Source organism: Eschrichtius robustus, chromosome 1, assembly GCF_028021215.1.
Source record: "Eschrichtius robustus isolate mEscRob2 chromosome 1, mEscRob2.pri, whole genome shotgun sequence".
Classification (NCBI taxonomy): domain Eukaryota; kingdom Metazoa; phylum Chordata; class Mammalia; order Artiodactyla; family Eschrichtiidae; genus Eschrichtius; species Eschrichtius robustus.
The window spans coordinates 84,733,029-84,755,314 of record NC_090824.1 but is presented as its reverse complement, the minus strand read 5'-3'; the positions used below and the strand labels follow the sequence as shown (position 1 = coordinate 84,755,314).

Here is a 22,286-nt window from a genome sequence, read left to right as displayed (position 1 = left end):
CAAGATCAGATCAGTCCTTTGCAGTGATCATTCTGCCTCCAGTACAGAGAACATATTGGAAGAGGGCCAACAGTTAATGCTCAAAAACTAGTTAGGGTACACATTCACTCACTCATTCATTCATTCATTTATTTATTTATTTATTTATTTATTTATTTATTTATGGCTGTGTTGGGTCTTCGTTTCTGTGCGAGGGCTTTCTCTAGTTGTGGCAAGCGGGGGCCACTCTTCATCGCGGTGCGCGGGCCTCTCACTATCGCGGCCTCTCTTGTTGCGGAGCACAGGCTCCAGACGCGCAGGCTCAGTAGTTGTGGCTCACGGGCCCAGTTGCTCCGCGGCATGTGGGATCTTCCCAGACCAGGGCTCGAACCCGTGTCCCCTGCATTGGCAGGCAGACTCTCAACCACTGCGCCACCAGGGAAGCGGGGTATATCTTTTTTTAAAACTCAGTCCTTTTAGTTATACTTTATTTCTTAAGGTCCATAGTCTACCTACTACATCTTATCATAACTTTGTGCCACTGAACTGAAGTTTTTCTTTTTAAAACCCTTTTATTGACAACATAATGGAACATCACCAGAATCTTCCATCTAAAAAAAAAGGCCACATCCTTATTATCCCCCGTACAATTAGTTTTATGTTCAGATTTTTTTCCTGTTTCTGTGTGGTCCTCATGTTGATACTGCAAGGTCTTTATCACATTACACTGAGATGTATTAAAATGTATTTTAGTTACCTGTTGCTTCACACTGAGGACATTTAGGTAAGAAGCTTTAACCAAGGATGATAGCATCAGTGAAATGCTGTCCAAATATATTCTTTTTTTATTTTTCAGCCGTAGAAACTAAGTTGGGAGAGCATATTTTGCCACTTTCAACCCCAATTATGTGAAAATCCCCCTTTATGGAGAATGTAAAGTCTCCTAAGTATTTGTATTAAGAGTATTGCATGTTGCTTAGGCTGTTAAAGAAATACTGATTTCTGACCCTTAACTGGAATACTTAGCTTTCATTCCTCTTCTTTTTACATAAATTGTGTATATTGTGTTCCCCTCCGGGAGAACTTAAAAGCATTTTGTGTTACAGAGGTTTTGTTCTAAGATCTTATTGCTTTTGAGATGAATAAATGGTAGTCTTGCTATCACTGGAACAGACCTATTTTTTTCCTGTGTAACAAGGCATACAAGTCCTACAGGGCTGAATTTGGCCCCAGAACTTCTGCAGTTCCAAGCCAGTTTCTTACGGCCAAATTTAGCTTCCAGCTTTCAGCCGATGAGAAGCTTTGGCATATAGACAATCTAATTTTTGTTCAGCAAAAATCTCCTTGGATGTTTTAAATATTTTAAAATTTGTATTACCAGGTGATGCTTATGCATTTGTTAGGGATTGACTACAAATACTTGCTCAGAAAACAACGTACCTTAGAGGTACTTTACGCCAGCCTTCGAGGTATTAGAATTAAATGGGTTGCCACCAAAATATTTCAATACGCTATAGGAAATGAAATAGGGCCAAACAGGTTTTTATATTATGACTATTCCTTTTTTCCATTACTAGCCGGAGGGAAGTAAATCAACTTTACATCCCCTCCCTGTTTTATTTTTATCAACTTCCTTGGAAGTTTGAGGGGTTTTGTGGTTTTTTTTGGTTTTTTTTGTGTTTTGTTTTGTTTTTTTGCTCACTCTTTGGCTAGAACATAAAACGGGAAAATTACAACTTTTAAATGTTTCTTATCTATTTATCTGTTGATGTGATGCTACCTTAAACACATTTAATATTACTAATTAATTTAATTACACATCGTGTAGTTGCGTTAACACCTTTTCTATTATCTGCTCTGATGTGATACCATGCACCCCTGCAGCAACCACCTTAACTTAAAGCTTTAATTGCTTTACCCTAAGCTTCAGCTCATGTTTGATTTATCTGATTTCTTTGTATAAAGATTCTCTAGTTTACGATGTGTACACAAGTCTTTAAATTGGTGTTGATGTTTATGCAGTGAACTTGCCAACTGGTTACAGCAGACATCCCTTTATGAATTTATGATGGGGCAATAAAGACGAGTGTCAGGAGCCCCTTGTCTGGGTGAGGAATCACTTTCCTTGTGCTGTGTTGGGGACGGTAATGTGGACACTTCCTCTAATTTGTGTAGCAGCGGGCAGTGTTGAAATCCAGATTTGTCAAATTGTGAGCATCGCTAATTTACTGCAGTGGGAGTGTGTGTATGTGTGTGTGTGTGAGAGAGAGAGAGAGAGAGAGAGAGGGAGAAACACACTTAAATGCTTTCACTTTGAAACAAAACTATATTACATTCAAGGGTTTTAACCAGGAGCCCATTCTTTGTAAACCTGACTGGGTACATATATAGGTTATTATTATAGAGTCTGTGTCAACAGTCTAAAATTTATCAGCTGTGACAAGTAAAAGAAATATTTGAAGAAGAGGGCTGTGTATCATTTCCTTTTATCTATACTTTTTTTTTTTTTTTTGGCAAAAATAGGCCAAAAAAGACAAATATTCCTCTCAAGTATCATGTCATAAGAAGCTTTAGTTTACCCTCTTTTCATTATGAAAAGATCTTCAAAGTCTATAGGTACGAGTCTAATTTATTAATTCTTGTGCAGACACAAGGCTTCCTGACTGAGAGCACAAACATGCTAATTTTAAAGTAGCGGTACAGGTGTTGTTATTAGTTATAGGTGTTATATTAGTGCTTCTTCATGTACTGATATGTACTGGCTTGCTTATCTTTGCCTCTCTTACTTCTCATTAATATTTGAAATTAGAAGTCAGAGAAGTCGATTCTTAATTTTCAACGTGTACCACAGAGGATTTATCTCAAAGTATTACTTACTGCAAACTATCCTGTATGTGTAAGTTTGTCTTCATATAAGTGCTACCTGCAAATAACCAAAGAATTAAGATAAAATGGAAGAGCCCAGAAACATAGGAAAAGCAAGCCAGATAAGGAAAAAACACTTTCATATTTGAAGAAAAGGATGGATGATCAGGGAGGTGGAGAGAAGGAAGGAAGGAAGGTGTTCCAGATGGTTCTGAAATGTGTGCAGCAAAGGAGAAGATTCTCAAATGTCATGTGGTTTTCTGAAGAGACAAAAACAGGACTTCACTGTTGATGACAGAGAAGATAAGCTGGAAGTGAGATAGTGAAATTCATTTTTATCTACATTTCCTCCCAATTCTCACCCTTTGTGGAAGTTCTTTCTCTTCCTACTGAGAAAATTCAGATAATTAAATGCAGTTAGGAGTGCAGACTAAGAGAAGAAGTACAACAATGTCTAACTAGCAAGGTTGTGCTGATGAGGGCCTAAATTATGTGCTACCACTTACAAATTAAAATGACGGAAATATCATAGAATATTCTTGAACTGCCTCTAGCAAAAAATTAAAATAAAATAAAAGAGTACGTTACGGCCAGTTTACATTTCAGGATGAGAAAACAAGGTGAAGAGGACTGGTTTTGATCTGTAGCAGTCATCTATTCAATCAGTACGTTTTTACTGGGATCCTTTACTGTAAAGTTATGAATTGAGCATGTGCAGAGACGTGTGAAGTACGGTTTCTTTCACTGAAGACCTCACTCCCTTTTTGGGAAGTCAAGGCCCTCCAGTATCTATAACGCAAGGTAGTACAAGATCTGTCCTACTTGAGGAATATAATGAAGTGTGACTCAGGTATCAGCCAATTGATTTGACCACACAAGTGAATCTGTTTTAAATCTATACAAACGTGATGCCAAATTCAGCTACTTCATCAGCTTCCTCAAGAAACCCAACCATATAAGGATTTTTTTCAATTCTCTAGTTTTACTGAAGAGTTGTAGTGTCATGGGGAGGTGTCACATCACACAGCACACATGTCACTTGAAAAATTCCCTTTATACTCATCTCATCCCCAGGTATTCCCTTTTAACCTTACTCATTTCTCCATCTCTTCTCCTAGGCAGCTCTCGACACAGCTTGTCAGCCCTTTATTCGACGTAGTAGCTCCCGGCTTTGACAAGAAGCTTGGCTGCCACTAGACTCTAGGCTTGGAAAATTCATTTCAACCCCCACTTCCCAGCCCCCAAGCTCATCAAAGATCCTTTTCAATACAGCTAATTCTTCCTACAAAGCAGTTATTTACCAGCATCTAAAAAATAAAAATTTGTCCATATGATTTTTTAGGAAAAGAGGGTAAGAATCACTTCAAAGTGGTGATCAAAGAAGATCTTAAAGAATGGCATATCAATCAGAATAGGCTATGTTATGCTGCTTTGACAAATATCACCGAAATTTCAGTGGCTTAACATAATAAGAATTTATTTCTTGGGCACACAAGGTCAGCAATGCATTCATTATACTCTCTGAAGCAGCCGTCCTCCATATGCAAGTTTAGCCTGTAAGGTCCTTCCATCTTCTGGCACCTCCATCTCAACAAGTACCCCCATGACTGCAGCAGCAAGAGAGAGGAGGGCCTGGGGAGTTCACATCAGCAAGTGAATTCGTCAGCTCCAAAATAGCGCATGTCCCCTCAATCACAGTCATTTGTCTAGAACTAGTCACATGGTCCTGCCCAATTCGTGGAAAAGAGGTGCAGAGGGGCTGGGAAACATAGACTTCTGTGTGTATAAAATGGGAAGAAAGTCCAAAATAATGGTGAACATTTGAAATATCTACAATATGGGAAGCGTTTTGATGGCAGCGGTATAGGAATAAAATGAACAAAGAAGCCAGTGTGGTTTGGTTAGGACTTTACATGTGTTTTGTAGAATAATGGGATATAAGTTTGGAAAGATGGGTTGAGGCCAGATCGTGAAAGGCCGTTCACTACAGGCCAAAAATCTGTTTTATTGGTGACATGGAGCCATGCAAGATTTGGGAGGAGTATGAATGACTCATGCTATATCTTGCATGGGTGCTGGTGGTGATTTGTATTGAATTGTAGTCAGATTTAAGAGACATGAAAACCAGTGGAAGATTTTCTTCCAAATCAGCTAAGTATGAAGTAACACCCTATTTCTGCTGTTCCTGGGGAAAGCACAAAGGATACTGTACTAACTTATCTCCCACTACACATGCCCCAGTTGAAGATTCTTTTTGCACCTTCTCTCACCTTATTCACTGTTAACCCCTCACTTTTAAGACCAGTTAACAGGCAAATACAATGTCTAATAACTACACATCCGAGAGAACATTTGTATTTGGAACCACTGGTGATATCCATGAGCACTTAAAACGTGAAAGGTATCATTTAGCTTTGTTAAGATAACAGGACTGATGTGGAAATCTCCAGCGACATGGCAGAGCAATGGAAACGATGAGGGACTCTGATCTGTGACTCTATTTACCCAATATGAATAAATAAATAGCTACTATTTATGTGCTTAATTATTTTGTGCCAGACAACATGTTAGTACTTCAGTCCTTTAAGATGACCTGCAAGACCTGGGATGGTCTACACTGGCTGCTTTTCCAGCCCCATCCTTCCACTCTGCCCCTCTCTGCTGTAGGACTCTGGCCTCCTGCTCTTCCCACCTCCTAGCTGACGCTGACTTCATCAAATGTCTGCTCAGATGTCACCTTCTCAAAATGCTCTCCCTGACCACCCTGTATAAAAGATCAGTTTTCCCAGTCACTTTCTATCTCAGTATAGAAATAACCTCAATGAAGATTTTTTTTTTTAATAAAACTTATCACCTCCAGGCAAATTCTATTTTTTGTTTATCACCTATGTTCCCTATCAGCATATAAGTTCCATGAGGTCACGAATTTGTCTCTTTTGCTTATTACTGTATTCCCAGTGCATGTAACGGTTCCTGGCACTGAATTAACTGTTTGTTCGATTAATAAGTGACTTATTTAAGCCTCATGAGACCCCTCTGAGGTAGGCACCGTTCATATTTCTATTTTATGAGTGATGAACCTGAGTCCTAGGGTGGTTTGGTAGCCTCTTCAAAGTTTCACAGTTACTAATCCTTGAGGCCAAGACTAAAACCAGGACTGTCTGATTCCAGAGTCTGTATATTTTGCCACAGTGCTTTTCCTGATGATCCTATACTCGGATCGTGGTAATTGAAAGTTGGTGTAAAAATTATTCTTTAAGAATACAAACATTTCATGTATATGTTTGAATCATTTCTCTGACATTAATATATATTTATTAAAAACATGATAAATATTTCTATACGCATGAGAAAGTAAACTGACTCCCAACCCCCCTCCAAAAAAGTGTCTTGTGGAGCTAATAGAGGGTGATCTTGAAGAGCAGATTTGCTCACATGGGCCAAATGTTTCCTCCTGCAGAGTGGGCTGCTTCCCAAAGAATTAGCCTCTCTCAAAATGAATTATTAACCCCAGCGTCCTGGCCAAATTCCCACTTGGATAGTCTAGGAACTGTTCAAAACTTGGAATCTATTGAAATTAGCCTGGCTTGATTGCAGTCTCTGCATTAATTGTGATATAATAGAGTTTCTCTAGAGATTTGTGCATATATTATTCTAATTTGTATAGACTGGCTTTGTCTCTTAAATTTTTTAGTTTCTTCTTCCCCTCAAGAGATCTGGCCTGCATTTCTTTATAAGTTGTTTTTGTTTTTTTGTTTTTTTTTTTTTTTTTTGTAATTTCACTGCATGAATAACTGTGAGCTCCTTTTTCCCTGGATTTGCCAAACCTTTTTCTCACTTGAATGATTAGTCTCTTGGTCATTATCACAGTGTGTTGCAGACATTAGCCATGAGGAGCTTCCAGACTTCCAACTCTCTTACTCAAGTGCAAGTGTAGCCTAGGTAGGGACAGAGTTCACTCAATGAAATTTTTCTAATTGCTTCTTTCAAATTCCCAGTCCTCAAGGAGCTTATGTTCTAGTGAGAGGCACATATCTATTTTAAAGTTTAAAATAACTGACCTAATGGTGTAACTATTTAGGATTCCCATACACTTCCTAAATTATGGCTATTAATTTCTTCAGGCAATTTTGTTAAATGATTTAGACCATTTATTTGTCTTGGTCGTAAGCAGACTCTAAAATGTCACTTAGATTCTGGAGAAACAGAGAGGTATGAGTTTAATTAAACTACAGAATCGTTTTGCTTAGGTAAAACTGAAACAAATATCTTAGAAATCCATTGTGTTGCATGGTTTTGATGGCAACTGTAGGCCTCATACAATTAGTCAAATCTTGGCAATGTCACATGATTCTTTCTATAAGTTGGCCTTTCTTGCCTTGAGTTGGTACAGTCAAGCCTTCAATATAATAGTTTGTTATAATGGGTAGCTTCAGCAGTGTTTTCACACTGTAAGCTTTCTCTCTAATCTACATAGAGAGTAAGAATGAAGATTTTGTTGAAAGGCAAAAAAATTATTCCTAGGAAATAGTTGGCCTCATAGATTTTCAGCATAGGGAAAGACCTTGAGAACTCAAGGCTTAAGTCTTTGCATTTAATTATGCCTGGATCACAGACAAGTGGTAAGTCACTTATGCTTCCTGCATTCCGTTCTTTACCTTTACCAAGTGAGATGAGACAATGGATGTGAGCCATGTGCACTTAGAACTTCAGCAGCTAATATTAGAAAAATGCTTTGAAAATGACAGATGGAAAGAACTATAAATGCAATCGCTAATGGATTTATGCACTCTCTCTCTCTTCTTCCATTCTATTTCTACCAGTATTTTCCAAAAAATTTCCCAGGGCTCCACCTGAAGTGTGACCTGATGGCACCATAGCACATGTGTTTCCTGAGTTGGTTGAGTGTTTCCCAAATGTATCTACACTTTAAATTCAAATGTTTATCCACTAGGGTTTAAATCATGGAAAGTGTTACTGCCTTAGTGTGACAGCCATATACTTCTGCCTAGACAATTGTTGTAAGTCCTGTGGGGCTTTCTATAGGTTTTTCCCCCTAGATCTTAGTCAATATGGGCCTAGAAATATATAATTCCTTGTGGGAAAAAAAAAAACAATTCAGATTTTCAGTAGTGTAAATAAATCGACAGAGAGTATGCTTTTAAATCTGTAACATGCAGAAACTTCCCATCCCCTTGCCATTAGCCTCCTCCCAGCTAGGTGGTTCTAACCATGAATGTGAGAAGGTAAAAGCCTAAACACGGATATTTCTCCTGCTTCCCTTGTGCACTTGAAATGAGACACTCCATGCTTCAGTCTCAGGTCAAGCACTGAAAATTATTCCTTCATTTACTCATTTACCAAATATTTATTGAGCTTGTACTGCTCTCCCAAGCACTTTTCTAGAAGCTGGGTATACAGCTGTGAAAAAAACACAAGTGAAAATCCAAGCGCTTATTAATAAATCCATCAGAATGTTTCATTTGGCCTTTCTTGTAAACATCTAAATTTGTTCATGAAAAAAAATAGAAGAGCATTAGTCCACTGGGGGTATTAATTGCTTTGCAAGAACATTATCTTATGAAAGAACTCACTTTAGCAAAGAGCAAGCTCCTTTAGTAATTCAACTTACAATATTTGTACTTATTATGAACTGTATTCCCAAATGTCCAAGGAGTTAAAGAAAAGGAATGTCTCCAGAGAATGGTTCTAGGTTCTATAACATCTTTAGCATTCCAGTCACTTAAAATAAAAGGGAGAATGTGTTTAGGAGCTTGAGGAAGAGAAAAGAGAGCATAACCAATCAAATGTGAAAATACCCATCTCAGTTTCTAACAGTTCCTCCATTGCTCCAGACCCCTGGCTTGTTAAATTTCTAGCCCAGGACCTGGCATCTATCCATCAATGTTTGTAGAATTGTACAACTATCACTATGATAAAAATGTACACAGGTTTATTCATTCCTTATAATAGTATATTCCCAGGCCATTTCAAAATTGCCTGGTTAGGTTAGAAAAAAGATGAAAACCTTTAAAGTAGGGCTTTACACATTTCCTTCTGAATTTCCTCCCTTTCTGTATTTCCTTCACTGTATAAAAATTTTAGATGTTCTAACACCTGAATTGAAAAAGTCTCTTCTTTAGTTTCTGCCAGGTTAGAAACTGATTGTCAGTCTGATTGTTAGATACTGATTGTCAGCTGCGACTATGCAAAGGAGGAGAGTTTGTCAGTCTACTTTCCTCCAATATCCAGATCAAATCCAAGTCACGATCTTATATGGAGGATCAGAGTCAGGAGTTGATGGTGATTTTTCTTGACATTTTTTAATTCTTTGAGATAATTTTTGACTCCTCCTATTTACCTCTTGCTAAAAACGACTCTGTCTTATCTGGCCTAAGAAAATGTCCTTATTTAGATAAAGCATAATCAATACTTGCATGGAATGTACATAGAAGAATACCTTGGATTTACTTCATGATTTTTCGCTAGAATCTAAAGGCCATTTTGTGGTTTATTTCTTGCCATGTGGCAATCCTTAAGTGTTTTGCTAACTCCTTAGAGAACTAAACCCACTCAGCTTACGTTGCATGAGGGTATATTTCCAATTACTCCAATAAGAGTATTTAAATTATTTAAATATTTAAATAATGCCTATGATTCAGTCAGTTACACCTGAGTTATTCAAGGTCCCTTCAGATTTCAAACTACCTTATTTCAAATGAAAAACTTATCATTCCCTTATGGTCAATTGGTCAACTCACCTTACTCTGAAATATTAATGCTCTTTGTATTATGGCAGAACATGGGTCAAATTTAAATTCATCTGCTAAAGATACAACATACCAAGCAGGTATCAGAAATGTTAGAGGGCTCTGTCCATCATGAAGAAAAGCCACGGGTAATATCCAAACTATTTAACAGGCACCAACAATCAGAATGGATGTTCAACTAACCAGAGCAGATGCTGGCCATAGTGGTCCATACCAGTTGAATTCAGCTGCGTTAAAGGTCCGTTCTTTTAAACTCCAATTTTTGTGGAGACACCATTTTCAGGGCTTATTATATCCTTGTAAGAAATATTTTCATGCAAAAAATTAGAATTATTTGTTCTAGGAATGAAAAAATACACTACCAATTTCTAATATACAAATCAGGAGGAATAAGAAGTAGCTATTGTTTTCTGTAAAATCTTATCACTTAATGGATTGGAAAAAATTGGCCAGTAAAATAATTTCAAACATTCATATTTTTAGTATGTCCCCCATTATTCCTCTTTCTTTTATCCAAGTTGATAAGCAGATGCAGATACTTTCTGCGAGGTCAACTTAGCTACCCAAGCTAAGGGGGGCTTTTTCTTAATATTTTCTGATTTGCTGTGCAAATTAGAAAGAAAATAGCCACCTACTAATATTTAAGTAAGCTCCTAACATATATTAGCATATATCCTTATTGTTTTGCCATGAAACTTTTAATTTCTGTGTCTGTATTTTCTCTCAGTGCACATATTTTTAACTTATTTGGATTTACTTAGCATAGCATTTAATTATGGTAAAAGGTTAAATACTATCAAATGATTTGGTATTTCAATATTTAATCACTTTTACCTTGAATGAGTAAATGTTTAGTCAATAGATATTCAGAGTCATAAAGACATATTTTTATGTACATATATTTTTTCATTTTGTTTGCTTATGACATGGATTAGATAGTTTATGATCTTATATACTTAATTACCAGAAGAGACATACTCATAAGTATGTTCAAAAGACATTTTGAAGGACTTCTACTTACTGATGAGTTGATTTGCTCTAAATACAAATTAGAAACTCACAAATCGATTTTTTCCATCCGCTTAGAAACACTCTTTATTTAAAGTATTTGCATGTTCTAAAGCTTAGGTAAAATAGTAACGGGGACAGTATATGTACAAAGATAGATAAATGCTGTGGTGGTATCTTGTTCTGTCTCCATCTTGATGTATTAGTTAGCTTTCACTAAACAGGCACTCTAAAAAAGGGAAGGAAAAACAAATTGATAAGATAAAAGTGTGGGGAATTCCAAAATAAATACTGCTAACTGACCTTTTTTGATGGCTCAGTTAGGAGTGTTCTTATTATGGTACCAATTGGTTGCTTTATTTACTAGTACCATGCATAACTAAGGTAAACACTTGGGTAATATCTTTGGCTTACTTTTTCATAATTTCTGGACAGACATAATGATCTTTCTCCCACGGTTTTAAAAGTCAGATAAATTCCAAAACATTTAGAGAATATGGAGCTATAATTTTTAAAAGTCAAGTATTTTTTTTAGCCCACTTCCCCTTTTTTAGAGTATATCTCTAAGTATAGAGTTGTATCTCATGCTCATTTATATGCAAAAAGAAGCTCTGTATATGTTAGAAAAAGAAGCCAGTTCGGAACCTCTGAACCAATTTCCTAATGCTAGTGTTTTACACCTTAGAGTTTTTATCTTGGTGAACTGTAAAATGAAAGAATTAACTCATTAAGGAGTTCTGTTTCATCGTAGCCACTCTGATTAAAACCTTCTCTACAGTATGGTGCAAGAAATGGTCAGTCACTACTAAAGTTTTCTTTTTAACCACTGCTATGCATCACAAGAAGTCATTAGTTTACAGCTACTTCCTTCTTATTTTTATGACTTTTTAGCTTATCATTAACCCCATTCTCTTATCCTGTACTCTGAGATGAGCAAAGAAGATAATATCCACAACATTTCCACTGCTTACTCTAGAGATGATAACTTTTTGAGAAAGAGATAACCCTGTTTCTTTAAACAACTCCTTCCTCTTTAAATCCATGATAGCTTTCCCTTGTCAAGTTAGACTTTCAGTACATTGTTAAGGGAATCAGACAAAATTGTTTATAGCATGGTCCATGCAGATGAAATTGGACTAAACATACCGGAATTGTTTATTATTTCTTGTGAACTTGCTTAATAATTCTTTAATATTTACCCCACAATTTTTTTTTTAGCATCTTTATTGGAGTATAATTGCTTTACAATGGTGTGTTAATTTCTGCTGTATAACAAAGTGAATCAGCTATGCATATACATATATCCCCATATCTCCTCCCTCTTGCATCTCGCTCCCACTCTCCTTATCCCACCCCTCTAGGTGGACACAAAGCACCGATACCCCACAGTTTTCTATCCAGACTTTTTTCAGGTTATTAAAGAAATGTAATGGATTAATAGCTAAACTTATTTCCTTCTAATTCAGTCTCTTATGCCACTGTGTCTGGACCTGTTCAGTAGGGTTGTTGTCATAAGACTAGATACAAGTATGTCAATTGTCTAGACATTATATAACTTTAAAGCAACTGCTTAGCGTTTTTAACAAGAAGTAATTAAATGTTAATGAAAAGTCCCATACACTTACTTCTTTTCCACAGCTTCTTAGTGTTACCATCGGAATTTGCCAATTTCTACTTGGTTCTCTACATATATAAAGTTATACTCTTGTTTTAAATAAGAGCTGATTTTCACTATTTCATATTCAGTGCAGGAGAGAGGTTGATATTATCTGCCTTGTTGAGTGTCTCCTTCCTTAAATCTCCCTTCTCATTTGGTATCTAGTTTTCACCTCAACCGACTTCCCTCTCATTTCAGAATAGTATTTTTCAGATGCAAACAATTCACTTATTTCCATTCTCAAACTTGATTAATTCAACATGCACTAACTGATACCTTTTGCATGCTAGGCAGTGAACTAGATTCTGGAAGTAAAATATGGCTAGCCAGTCCCTGCTCTCAAGGAGCAGAGTCTAATAGGCGAGATTGACAAATAAGCAAGTATTTGCAGTGCAGTGTGGCAAATGAAGAACTATAGGGTGACATAGGAATATACAAGATATGGATAGTAAGTAACTTACAGGATAAAATCTGGCTACTGGTATCCATAATTCCTAGGTAGAAATAAGATGTTCCATAAGAAGTATTCTTTGAGATTATATGAGTGTGAAACTTGTTCTTTCTGGGGAAGTCAGGGACATCTTTAAAAACGGAGGAGGCCAACAAAGTTTGGGGCAAACCACTTTGTTTCAGTCAGCCTTAGTTTTATTAGACATAAAATGAGAAAGTTTATGTTACATGACTTCTGATGTCCTTTCTAGTTCTAAAACTCTGAGTCTGTAGAGTTTTGCTTTTGCAGTACACTGAAAAATCTAAATAGCCTAAACCGGTTTTGAAATCTATTTCAACAAATGATCCATAAAATAAATAAGCACAAAATTCAATTTTTTGGAAAAGTGGTCTGGCTGTAGAACTGAGTAGCCCCATAAAATATTAATTTGGTCATAGTGTGGAAATGTGAAATGATCGTTAAATGAGTCAAGGCCTTATTTGTGGCCTTTGGCTCATTTGGTAAGATTACCCATTAGCCATGTAGGCAGCATAACACGCATGGCCAAGCAGCTCAAGGGAGCGTCCTAACAAATGTTAAATAAAAATTATCTTTCTCTAGCCTTAGGAATATATTGCTGTTATTTTCAAAATAAGACTGTGCTCAGCTTTAAAATCTCAGTCAATGGGAAAATAATTATATTCATTGCACTTAAAATTCTGACTCCTATCTGCAGATGTGTTTTTCTAATATATTTTTTACATCTCTTTGGAAGTTTAGAAGTCAAATGAGTGTTGATGGTTTCTGACCGTCTTTTAATTTTATCACTCCTGCCGGTATGAATTCCCTTTGTACCACTGCAGTAGGTATATGTAACATTTCCCTTTGCAGATGCAAAAAGTGTTTCTTCTTAGTCCTAAGACGCTTTTTTCCTTTCAGTCATTAACTTTGGTTTCACGAAAAATTCCTTCTCCATTTTTCTATTTTATCTATATCTTGATAATAATAATTTAATAACTGTTCTTAAAATCTCTGTATGATAATCCATTAGGCTCATTCAGTAGTCCTTCAGCTTATCTACAAAAGAGCGTGTGCTTTTCTCTTTGCTCTTTTTAATGAGGCCTTCCTACCGTGGCTCTAAATATCAACCAAACATGTTAATCTCCTAGGATCTGGCTATTATTAAAATCTCTCAAACATTTTCTGAATTTTAAAACATGTGATTATTATAATGTGATCTGTTTACTTCCATGGGAACTCAAATGGAAATGAATCTCCTGAAATAGCCACATTTTCTTCCTCCCAAATATACACATCTGGCATTAAAAAAAACCAACTGATTTAAATCTAGAATCTGGGTTTCCATGACACCAAACATCTGGATGAAAAGTGAAAAATTCAGTAGATGTTTTCAAATATCCAAATATTGTGTCAGTAAAACAGTTAAATGACTGTCTGAATCTCCCCATATTTATCTGGGTTTTTATGCATCATACATGTGGCACTGTCAGTCCTTCCTAATGGAAAACAGTGTCAATGTCAGAAATAATGTATTCACAAACAAGTATGTACTGAGTACCTATTCTGTAGGAAACATTCCAAGTGCTGTAGAGCAGCAGTCCCCAACCTTTTTGGCACCGGGGACCGGTTTGGTGGAAGACAGTTTTTCCACGGGGGTGGGTGGAAGGGGCCGGGCGGAGGCTGTGGGATGGTTCAGGCGGTAACGCGAGCAATGGGGGCGATGGTTCAGGCGGTAACGCGAGCAATGGGGGCGGCAAATGAAGCTTTACTCGCCTGCTCGCCGCTCACCTCCTGTTGTGCAGCCCAGTTCCTAACAGGGTACTGGTCCGATACCGGACCGCGGCCCGGGGGTTGGGGACCCCTGCTGTAGAGGGTTCGAGGTTAAAGGCTTGAACTCTGTCCTCAAATGAATTGCAGTGCAGCGAGGGCTGTAACACAAGTACACATATATATATAAAAGATGATGTGGAGTGAATAAAAACACAAGAGAGGAGGAGAGAAGGCACTGTGGAATTTTGGAGGAAGGTGACTAGTCCAGGCTAGGGAGGGTTTTCTGCTGGGCCCAGTGTTTGGACTGACCATGATGGACATGCCAGCATCATGGAAATGGAAGGGAATGTTGCGATCACACCTTTGAAATACGCTCTCCTTCAGCAGCTGGGAATTTTACTTAAATCAAATAATCCTAAATTAGCCAGATGATTGCAACGGTTTTTGTGTCATTTTTCATTATCACAGCCTTGGGTTTCTGTACGGTTTTTGCGTCTAAGTGTGTTTCTCAGGTATTTTGGTGAGCAAATTTGTATGCATCCCCCTTAAGAGTTTCAACTTGATACAAAGAAGCATACTGAAATTTACTCTCCGTATGGTCATTATAAAAAGTCTACCTTATACTTTGCGTTTCAAATTAGAAGAAAGATATAAAATTTTCACAGTTCCTTATACATTGCATGCTTAAACCTCTATCTTCCAAGTTAGGTGATTTTTTAATCTATTAGGATCACAACTCTGATCAACTTTTTAAAAAATCCCAAATCCTCAAGATCGTTGCCATGTTTGACCAGAATCTAGATGAAAGCAAAATGGTTTGCCTCTTCTTCTTCCCCCCACCCTGCCTCCCTCCTTTTCCTCGCCATCCTTCTTTTTTTTTAAAAAAATAAACAATCATTTTAAGCTGGAGGGGAATATGGAGTAAACTGAGAAAATTTCTGATAATCTAAATTGTGCCATATGTGTTAGTCAGCACTAATAAATTGGCTCAAGTAGCTAAAAGGTAAAGGGTGGCTGGATTCAGATAAAGCTGGATCCAAGGGCAGAAATGTGCACAGATCTGTTCTTTATAGCTACTGGCTCTGCTTTTGTCTGTGTGGGCTTCATTCTCAGTCAGGCTCTCCCCATTTGGTGGCAATGATGGCCATCAACAACTCCAGGCACAAATTCTACTGACTTAGTAACCCCAGTGAAAAGAGAACACCTTTGACTGGCAGTCGTACTGACTCCCATTAACCTAACTTGGGTTCCATCTTCAGAGCAGCCAGAATGATTAACTATGTTGATTGGCTAAGCCCTGAGTACATCCCTGAAGTAAAATTAAGGCCCTTTTACCAAAAGAAAAGGGAAAAGGTACTTCAGTGAAAAACTTTAATGTTAGAGTGGGAAAGTCCTCCACTAAATATCAGTAGAGCGGGTGGTTATCCCAGCCTTACCACTGCCTGTTTCTATGACCTGGAGTGTTAATTAAGCCATTGCGTCTTGGTTTCTTCATCTACATAAATTAGGTCGCAGGACAAGGTTCTGTTTAAAGACTTTTTTAGCTCTCATATTTTGTGGTTCTGATCTCAAGAACTAGGACAAGGATAAGACACCCAGAACATGCAGATGTACAAATAGTAACACAAAGCAGGAGATACATCACGTTTCATGTAGAAGTGCTTCTGGGAGAAACCCGACGTTAGCTTGGCAGTGGAAGAGCAAAGGGTTGCAGGTTGCTCCTGCATCCTGAGGTAGTGATTAGAAGCTCAGACAACTTGAGAGGAGAGGGTGTGTGTGTATGTGTGTGTGTGTGAGAGAGGGAGAGGGAGGGAGAGAGTCAGTGAAGTTCAGAATTAACCATCACAAACTTTATTACTATAATCTCCATAGATATTTTGTAAACCACAAAATATAGCTTTGTTAACCTCATTTTACTATTACAGAGACTAAGTCCCAGGCACAGTCTTGTTCAAGGTGGCAGAACTACTGACAAAGCTTGAATGAGAACTTAACGTCTATTTTTTTTCACTCTTTCTACAGATCTTTAAAGACACTGAGACAGAGTGGGGGGAGAAATAAAGAAGTTTAAAAAACCCAAGGCTTTACTCTCAGAAAGTTATACTTCATAAAGACAAGATGTGAAAATAAGACATGACAATGAAGGGCTAAAAATTATAAATACCAAGTAAATCCCTATGTGAATTATTTTATTTTTATAAATTCATTTATTTTATTTATTTATTTTTGGCTGCGTCGGATCTTTGTTGCTGCACTCGGGCTCTCTGTAGTAGTGGCGAGCGCGGTGCGCGGGCTTCTCATTGTGGTGGCTTCTCTTGTTGCGGAGCACGAGCTCTAGGCACTCAGGCTTCAGTAGTTGTGGCACGAGGGCTCAGTAGCTGTGGCCCACGGGCTTAGTTGCTCCGCCGCATGTGGGATCTTCCCGGACCAGGGATCGAACCCGTGTCCCCTGCATTGGCAGGCAGATTCTTAACCACTGCGCCACCACAGAAGCTCTCACTATGTGAATTTAGTGGAAAGCAAATATCTTGTTTCCAGTTTTATTTTCAAATTTCATTTGCAGTATACATTCTAATCATGGCGTCAGAATTTCTGTTTACATAAGGAAAGGTGTTAAATTAATGGCCACTGAATAAGTTTGACATTCCATGAAAATGCATTGATTTTTTCAAGGGTTAGGTCTTTAGCACCATCTATTTGTACCAGTTCAATAAGCCTGGTCCCAGAGCAATAAGTGATATTTACCCAATGCAGTTTCATTGTCCATATTAGAGAAATTGCTTAGAGGGTTTCATCTACGAGTGGCATCATCAAACGTAAGGTCACCTGAATTAACTCTATAAAATAAGTCGTATCTTAGGGGTGGATTGAGGAAAAAAGGAAGTGGTGATCACGATGCCCAAGTTCCAAGTATTTGCTGAAACTAAGAACCTGCCCAACAAGTTACTTGATCATTTGTCTCAAAGGTTATATTACATCATCACAGAAGAAATTTGACAAATTGCACATTGTTCCTTCAAGAGCTCATCTAGTAAACTTTATAGACCAGTGAGTCGAACTCATAGGGTAGGAAAGTAACCTTAAGGACTAATTCTCAAGGTGTCCTGCTTTTAAAAATATCCAGTGAAAAAGTTACCATAACAGAAGAGAATATCTAATTGTATAAAAAGTTAAATTACTATGTTTTAAAAAAAATATGGAGTGTATAGATTAATTATAATAAATTAATATTACTTTAAAATTAATATTGGATTTTAAAAAATTGTTTGCAGCAGTAAACATGCAGACAACATAGGAGTATATAAACATAAAGTAAAAGCCTGCACCCCATGCCCTACACAACATGAAGTTGTGCAGAGCATGGGGTGTGTGTGTTTTTCCAGATGTTTTCCTTGCATGACAAGCATAGATATGTGTGCATTTAATTAATTTATTTATTTAGCTATTTATCTATTTTACAAAAATTGGTAATACAGGTTGTTCTACAGTTTACTCTTTTCATGCAACATTATGTGGGGAAAACCTTTTCATGAGAAACTCCCATTTTATTTAACTGTGATCCATTTGACAGATAGTTAGGTTGTTTCCAATTTTTTAGCCTTGCAAAAACTGCATTTTTCATTTACTGTGTACTTCTAATTCATGAGATGATTAGAAATATCACTTGAAGTATTCTAAAACATCAGTATAGATCCTTTCAACGTGGAATAAAGATTGTGATAAATTGGTTCCAGTTTGGACAAAAATGGAGAGGGATTAACCACAAAAGAAAATTATCATTAAGTGATTTCACCTAAAAACTGTTTCATTGATACATTCTAAGAATACTGTAGATCTATTTGCATGTACTTGATGAACCAGTTTAACCCCAAAGGGATGAGAAAAAAAAAAAAAAAGAGAGTCTAAGGTCAGTATCTGGAATACAGGTAATATCTCACTTTCGAATGAGTCTTTAGAGAAAAGGCAATTAAAAAAATATTTTCTGTCTACGTTGAGTCATGAGCCGTACGTGTCTTACTAACTTTTTTAACAGCCGTCAGTTGATATTCAAAGTAAGAGGATATTTGTGATTCACCTCTCTTCAACAGTGGCTTTAAATTATTTGGGGATGTGAAAAACTTTGACCTATGCTGGTTCTTTCTTGATGAAGGGAATCATCATCATCGCTATTATGTTACAATGTGTGTTCTTATGAGTAAGTTGAGCCACCTCTGAGCCACTGGACCAGGGTAGGTTGGCCCCCATCAGTGAACAGACTAAACTATAGCCTCAGTCCAAGAATATAGAAACTGACAACAAATTATTGCTTGTGGTCTACTTCCAGTTTTCAAGTGCAAACATACCAAAGTTTATTTTAAATTTGAGCCAGTCAGACATTTAGCAATATACATCAAAGAAGAAGTGAAGGCTTCCCATGTTTATTATTTCAATACGATGTCTGTTCTAATAAAGTAGAAGAATGCATATGATAGATCATGTAGTAGAAATTCTCTAGTTCCACAGTTTGGCCTTAAATATATACATATATTTGTAAATTAATCCAAAACACATTGCCATGGTTCCAATTCCTCTGAAAGCTGATTGTTTTCCATTCCTTTTTTAATTTTAGAAATACAGTGGCCGACTGCCAGAACCCTTTCAGATAAACAGTACACTCCCTGTATAAAAGGGGCATAGAATCATGAACGTTCAAAAACCACAGAACGTTATTTAAATAAGTTACAGTTATTATGGTCTTCCCTATTAATTAAAAAAAAAAAAAGCCATCTGTGCAAGGTGAATTTTGGTAAGGTCCCAATTTTTTTAATGATTGTGGATGGAATTTGCAACTGCTTTCATAGTGAAAGTACAGTTCAGGGATTCCCAAGATAAAATGCACTGTTTATGTAATTTTGTGGTCATTTGACTTAATTTCTAATAAAACACTGGGAAGAATTCTTGTTACTCAATCTGAATGTACAGTCCTGCTTGAAGGAATTGACTCTACACTAACTTCCCCTTTCTAGTCTTCTACTAGCTTGACATCCTAAACCTTTATTTCATCTAAACCTTCTCTCTGTGTGTGTGTGTATGTTTGTGTGTGTGTCTCTGCCTGTCTCCCTCACACACACACATACACACACACACACCACAACCCACATTTTGTCAGAACTGTCTTGGGCAAATGCATCATAATAATGAACAAGACTGAGCACACCAAAAAAAGAAAAAAACAAAACACCACCGCATGAAGAAACAGCATACTGGATGACATTACCAATGCAGATCTATACACCCTTGTGATGAGTCTTTATTTTCATTTTCATTTTTGTTATTTGCAGAATTGATTTCCATTGGGCAAATAACCTAGAAACCCAGGCTTTCAAAGCCTTAGAGGAATAAAAAGTCAAAGGGTGCTCCTCTCTTGAATTTGGCAGGAAAATACCACAACAAGAAGGATTTGGGGATCGTTTTTGGTCATTTTCCCTCCAACCAGTGTTTTCAGTCAATTAAAATTTGTACCCTAGGCCTTTTCCAGTTTGAAGCCACCCCAGCATCTGCGATGAGCAATCCTTCTTGTTTGTGCAGTCATTCATTATCTCCATTACCAAAAGGAGAATAGAGGACAATTACATTGTTTGGACGAATCAGAGTGTTAGGAGGAGTATTTGTCATGGTGGCAGAGTGAGTGCAGCACCTGACAGGCAACGATTGATGGCCAGGAATGAGTGTGAGTGGCCAAAGCAGCCTCATAGGATGCAAATTACTGACTGTGGATTCCAATTTACCCTGTTCATTTTTCTTGCCCGTGCTGAAGACCATTAGTGGTTTTTGAAGCAGTGAAGGGGTCATTACTAATGTGGGTAGGCTCGAAGCAGGAGGGGGAAGGAGGGGAAAAGCCTTCTGTAATTACACAGCTTTCAGGAACAGGCTGGAGGCCCTAGCCAAAAAAATGTCAACACCTCGCAATCAGAAAAATTTATTTTCATTTTATGCTTAACCCATATTAACTCAACATTATCATCTTTCTTTGTTAACATTTGCAGAATATTAAAAGCCTGGCTTCTATATTAATACAAATCTAGTTAACCCCTTTTGCAATACAGGGGATTTTGTTTAACCTAATGGCATTTGGGTTTGCTAATAAGTAATTGCACACGTTTTGGATAATGTACGCTATTATGGAAGATGAAATACCTGAAGAATAAAATCTCAGATGATTGAAAAACATTCACTCTCTCAAACACTGGAATGATTAGAAAGCTCTGAATGGAATACTTTGTTGTTCCTAATGTCAGCCTTTAATAACGTTGATGGGAAATATTTATTACTCAAGGCTTTCTAGTTTAGGAACGACTTTGACATGCTGTATAAAAGTTTACTTTTCTGTTTAAGAAAACCAGTGAATTTAGAGCAGAGACCTATTTAACAGACGTGTTTTATAGTTATGTGCATGCCAGTACAGTGTCTCAAAGTAAATGTACGATTCTACAGTAACAATCTTTGATTTCGGAATGAGAGAGGAAAGTGGTTTGCTGATGGGAAGATGGTTTGTTATAAATGCTGGTGAGTTGTGATGGGAAGTAAAGAATTAAAAAACACCGAAACCTATGGCTTCATTCTCTTATCGCCACACTTCAGGGTAAAACGTAAAATTTCTGTATTGCACATAATTGATTCCTTGTGATGGGTGGTCACTTTGTGCGACCCTCTTAACCCGGAGCAGCAACCAGTAAAAATGAAAGAATCTTCCACTGTCCCTTAAAGGAGTCAACATAAACAACTGTCAGTAAACTCTGCTGTAACTGAAGTGGTAGCCATGGCTTCCAAGAATAGTTGTGATTATGGACGATCTTACTTTCCAAACTGACTATCAATAATCTTAGATTAACTAGGAAATAATGATTATATTGAGCCATCTCACAAAGATAATATAGGAGAAGGGCTGCACAGAGGTTTTCCAAGAAGTAACGTAAAATGGGCCCGCAAGTAGTTCCCTTAGTGTAACTGAAGTGATTGTAGCCAACCAAAATTCTGACCCATCGCCAAAGTGCTGTGCGTCCCTGACTGATTGAAGAAACTGAATACCTGCAATGCTGCCATGCTTTGTGCTGCTGGCCTCCACAGCGTGGCGGGAACGGGGCTGCACAAGCAGGTTTTTGGATTCTTGTTTCTGCCCACATTTTTCCCCCACACATGATTAAAAAGCTGTGATTAGGAAAATCAAGCCATAGACTAAAGAAATCACAAACGGTGGTTTCATTTAGACGTAAGTGACTCTTTCTTAACTTCTGATACATCTTTCAAAACATTTGTTTTTTCATTAGCATCCGTACCCTTCCGAAGAGCAGAAGAAACAGTTAGCTCAAGACACAGGACTTACAATTCTCCAAGTAAACAACTGGTGAGTGACCCCAAAATCAATGTCTTTCTCCCGTGGCTAAAATAAGATTTCTCAATCATTGTTTTCTTTTCTTGTTTCTGAAACAAATGAAATTGAGGAGGGTAACTTCTGTGTTTCTACCTTGAGGTGTGAACATAGCGCACAGGGAGAGGAAGAGGTAACTAGGTAAATGGTTTTGGTGAGATGTATCCCTCTTCTCTTTCTCTCTGCCTCTTTTTTCTTTTCTTTTCTCCTCTCTCGCTTTTCCTCTCTGCCTCACTTTCCCCATCTCTGATGCTTTAAAATTCTCGAATTGAACAGAGCAAATTCAGTTCAGGTCCTTCCCGTTGAAAATAGTCACTCTGGGTATTTTGGTGCAGTCCTCGTGTGGAGTTATCAGTTCTCGGAAGGTTTCTTTAGTCT

General features: G+C 37.4%; 1 protein-coding gene across 8 annotated transcripts in view; it reads left to right on the top strand.

Moving 5' to 3' along the window:
* Nucleotides 1–22,286, top strand: part of MEIS2 (Meis homeobox 2) — a 199,512-nt gene that overhangs the window by 119,520 nt on the left and 57,706 nt on the right. For all 8 annotated transcript variants that reach the window (XM_068548932.1, XM_068548921.1, XM_068548924.1 and 5 more), the window contains one exon: nucleotides 21,808–21,884. In XM_068548932.1, coding sequence (XP_068405033.1) covers nucleotides 21,808–21,884 — 77 coding nt within the window. The remainder of the gene's footprint in view (nucleotides 1–21,807; nucleotides 21,885–22,286) is intronic.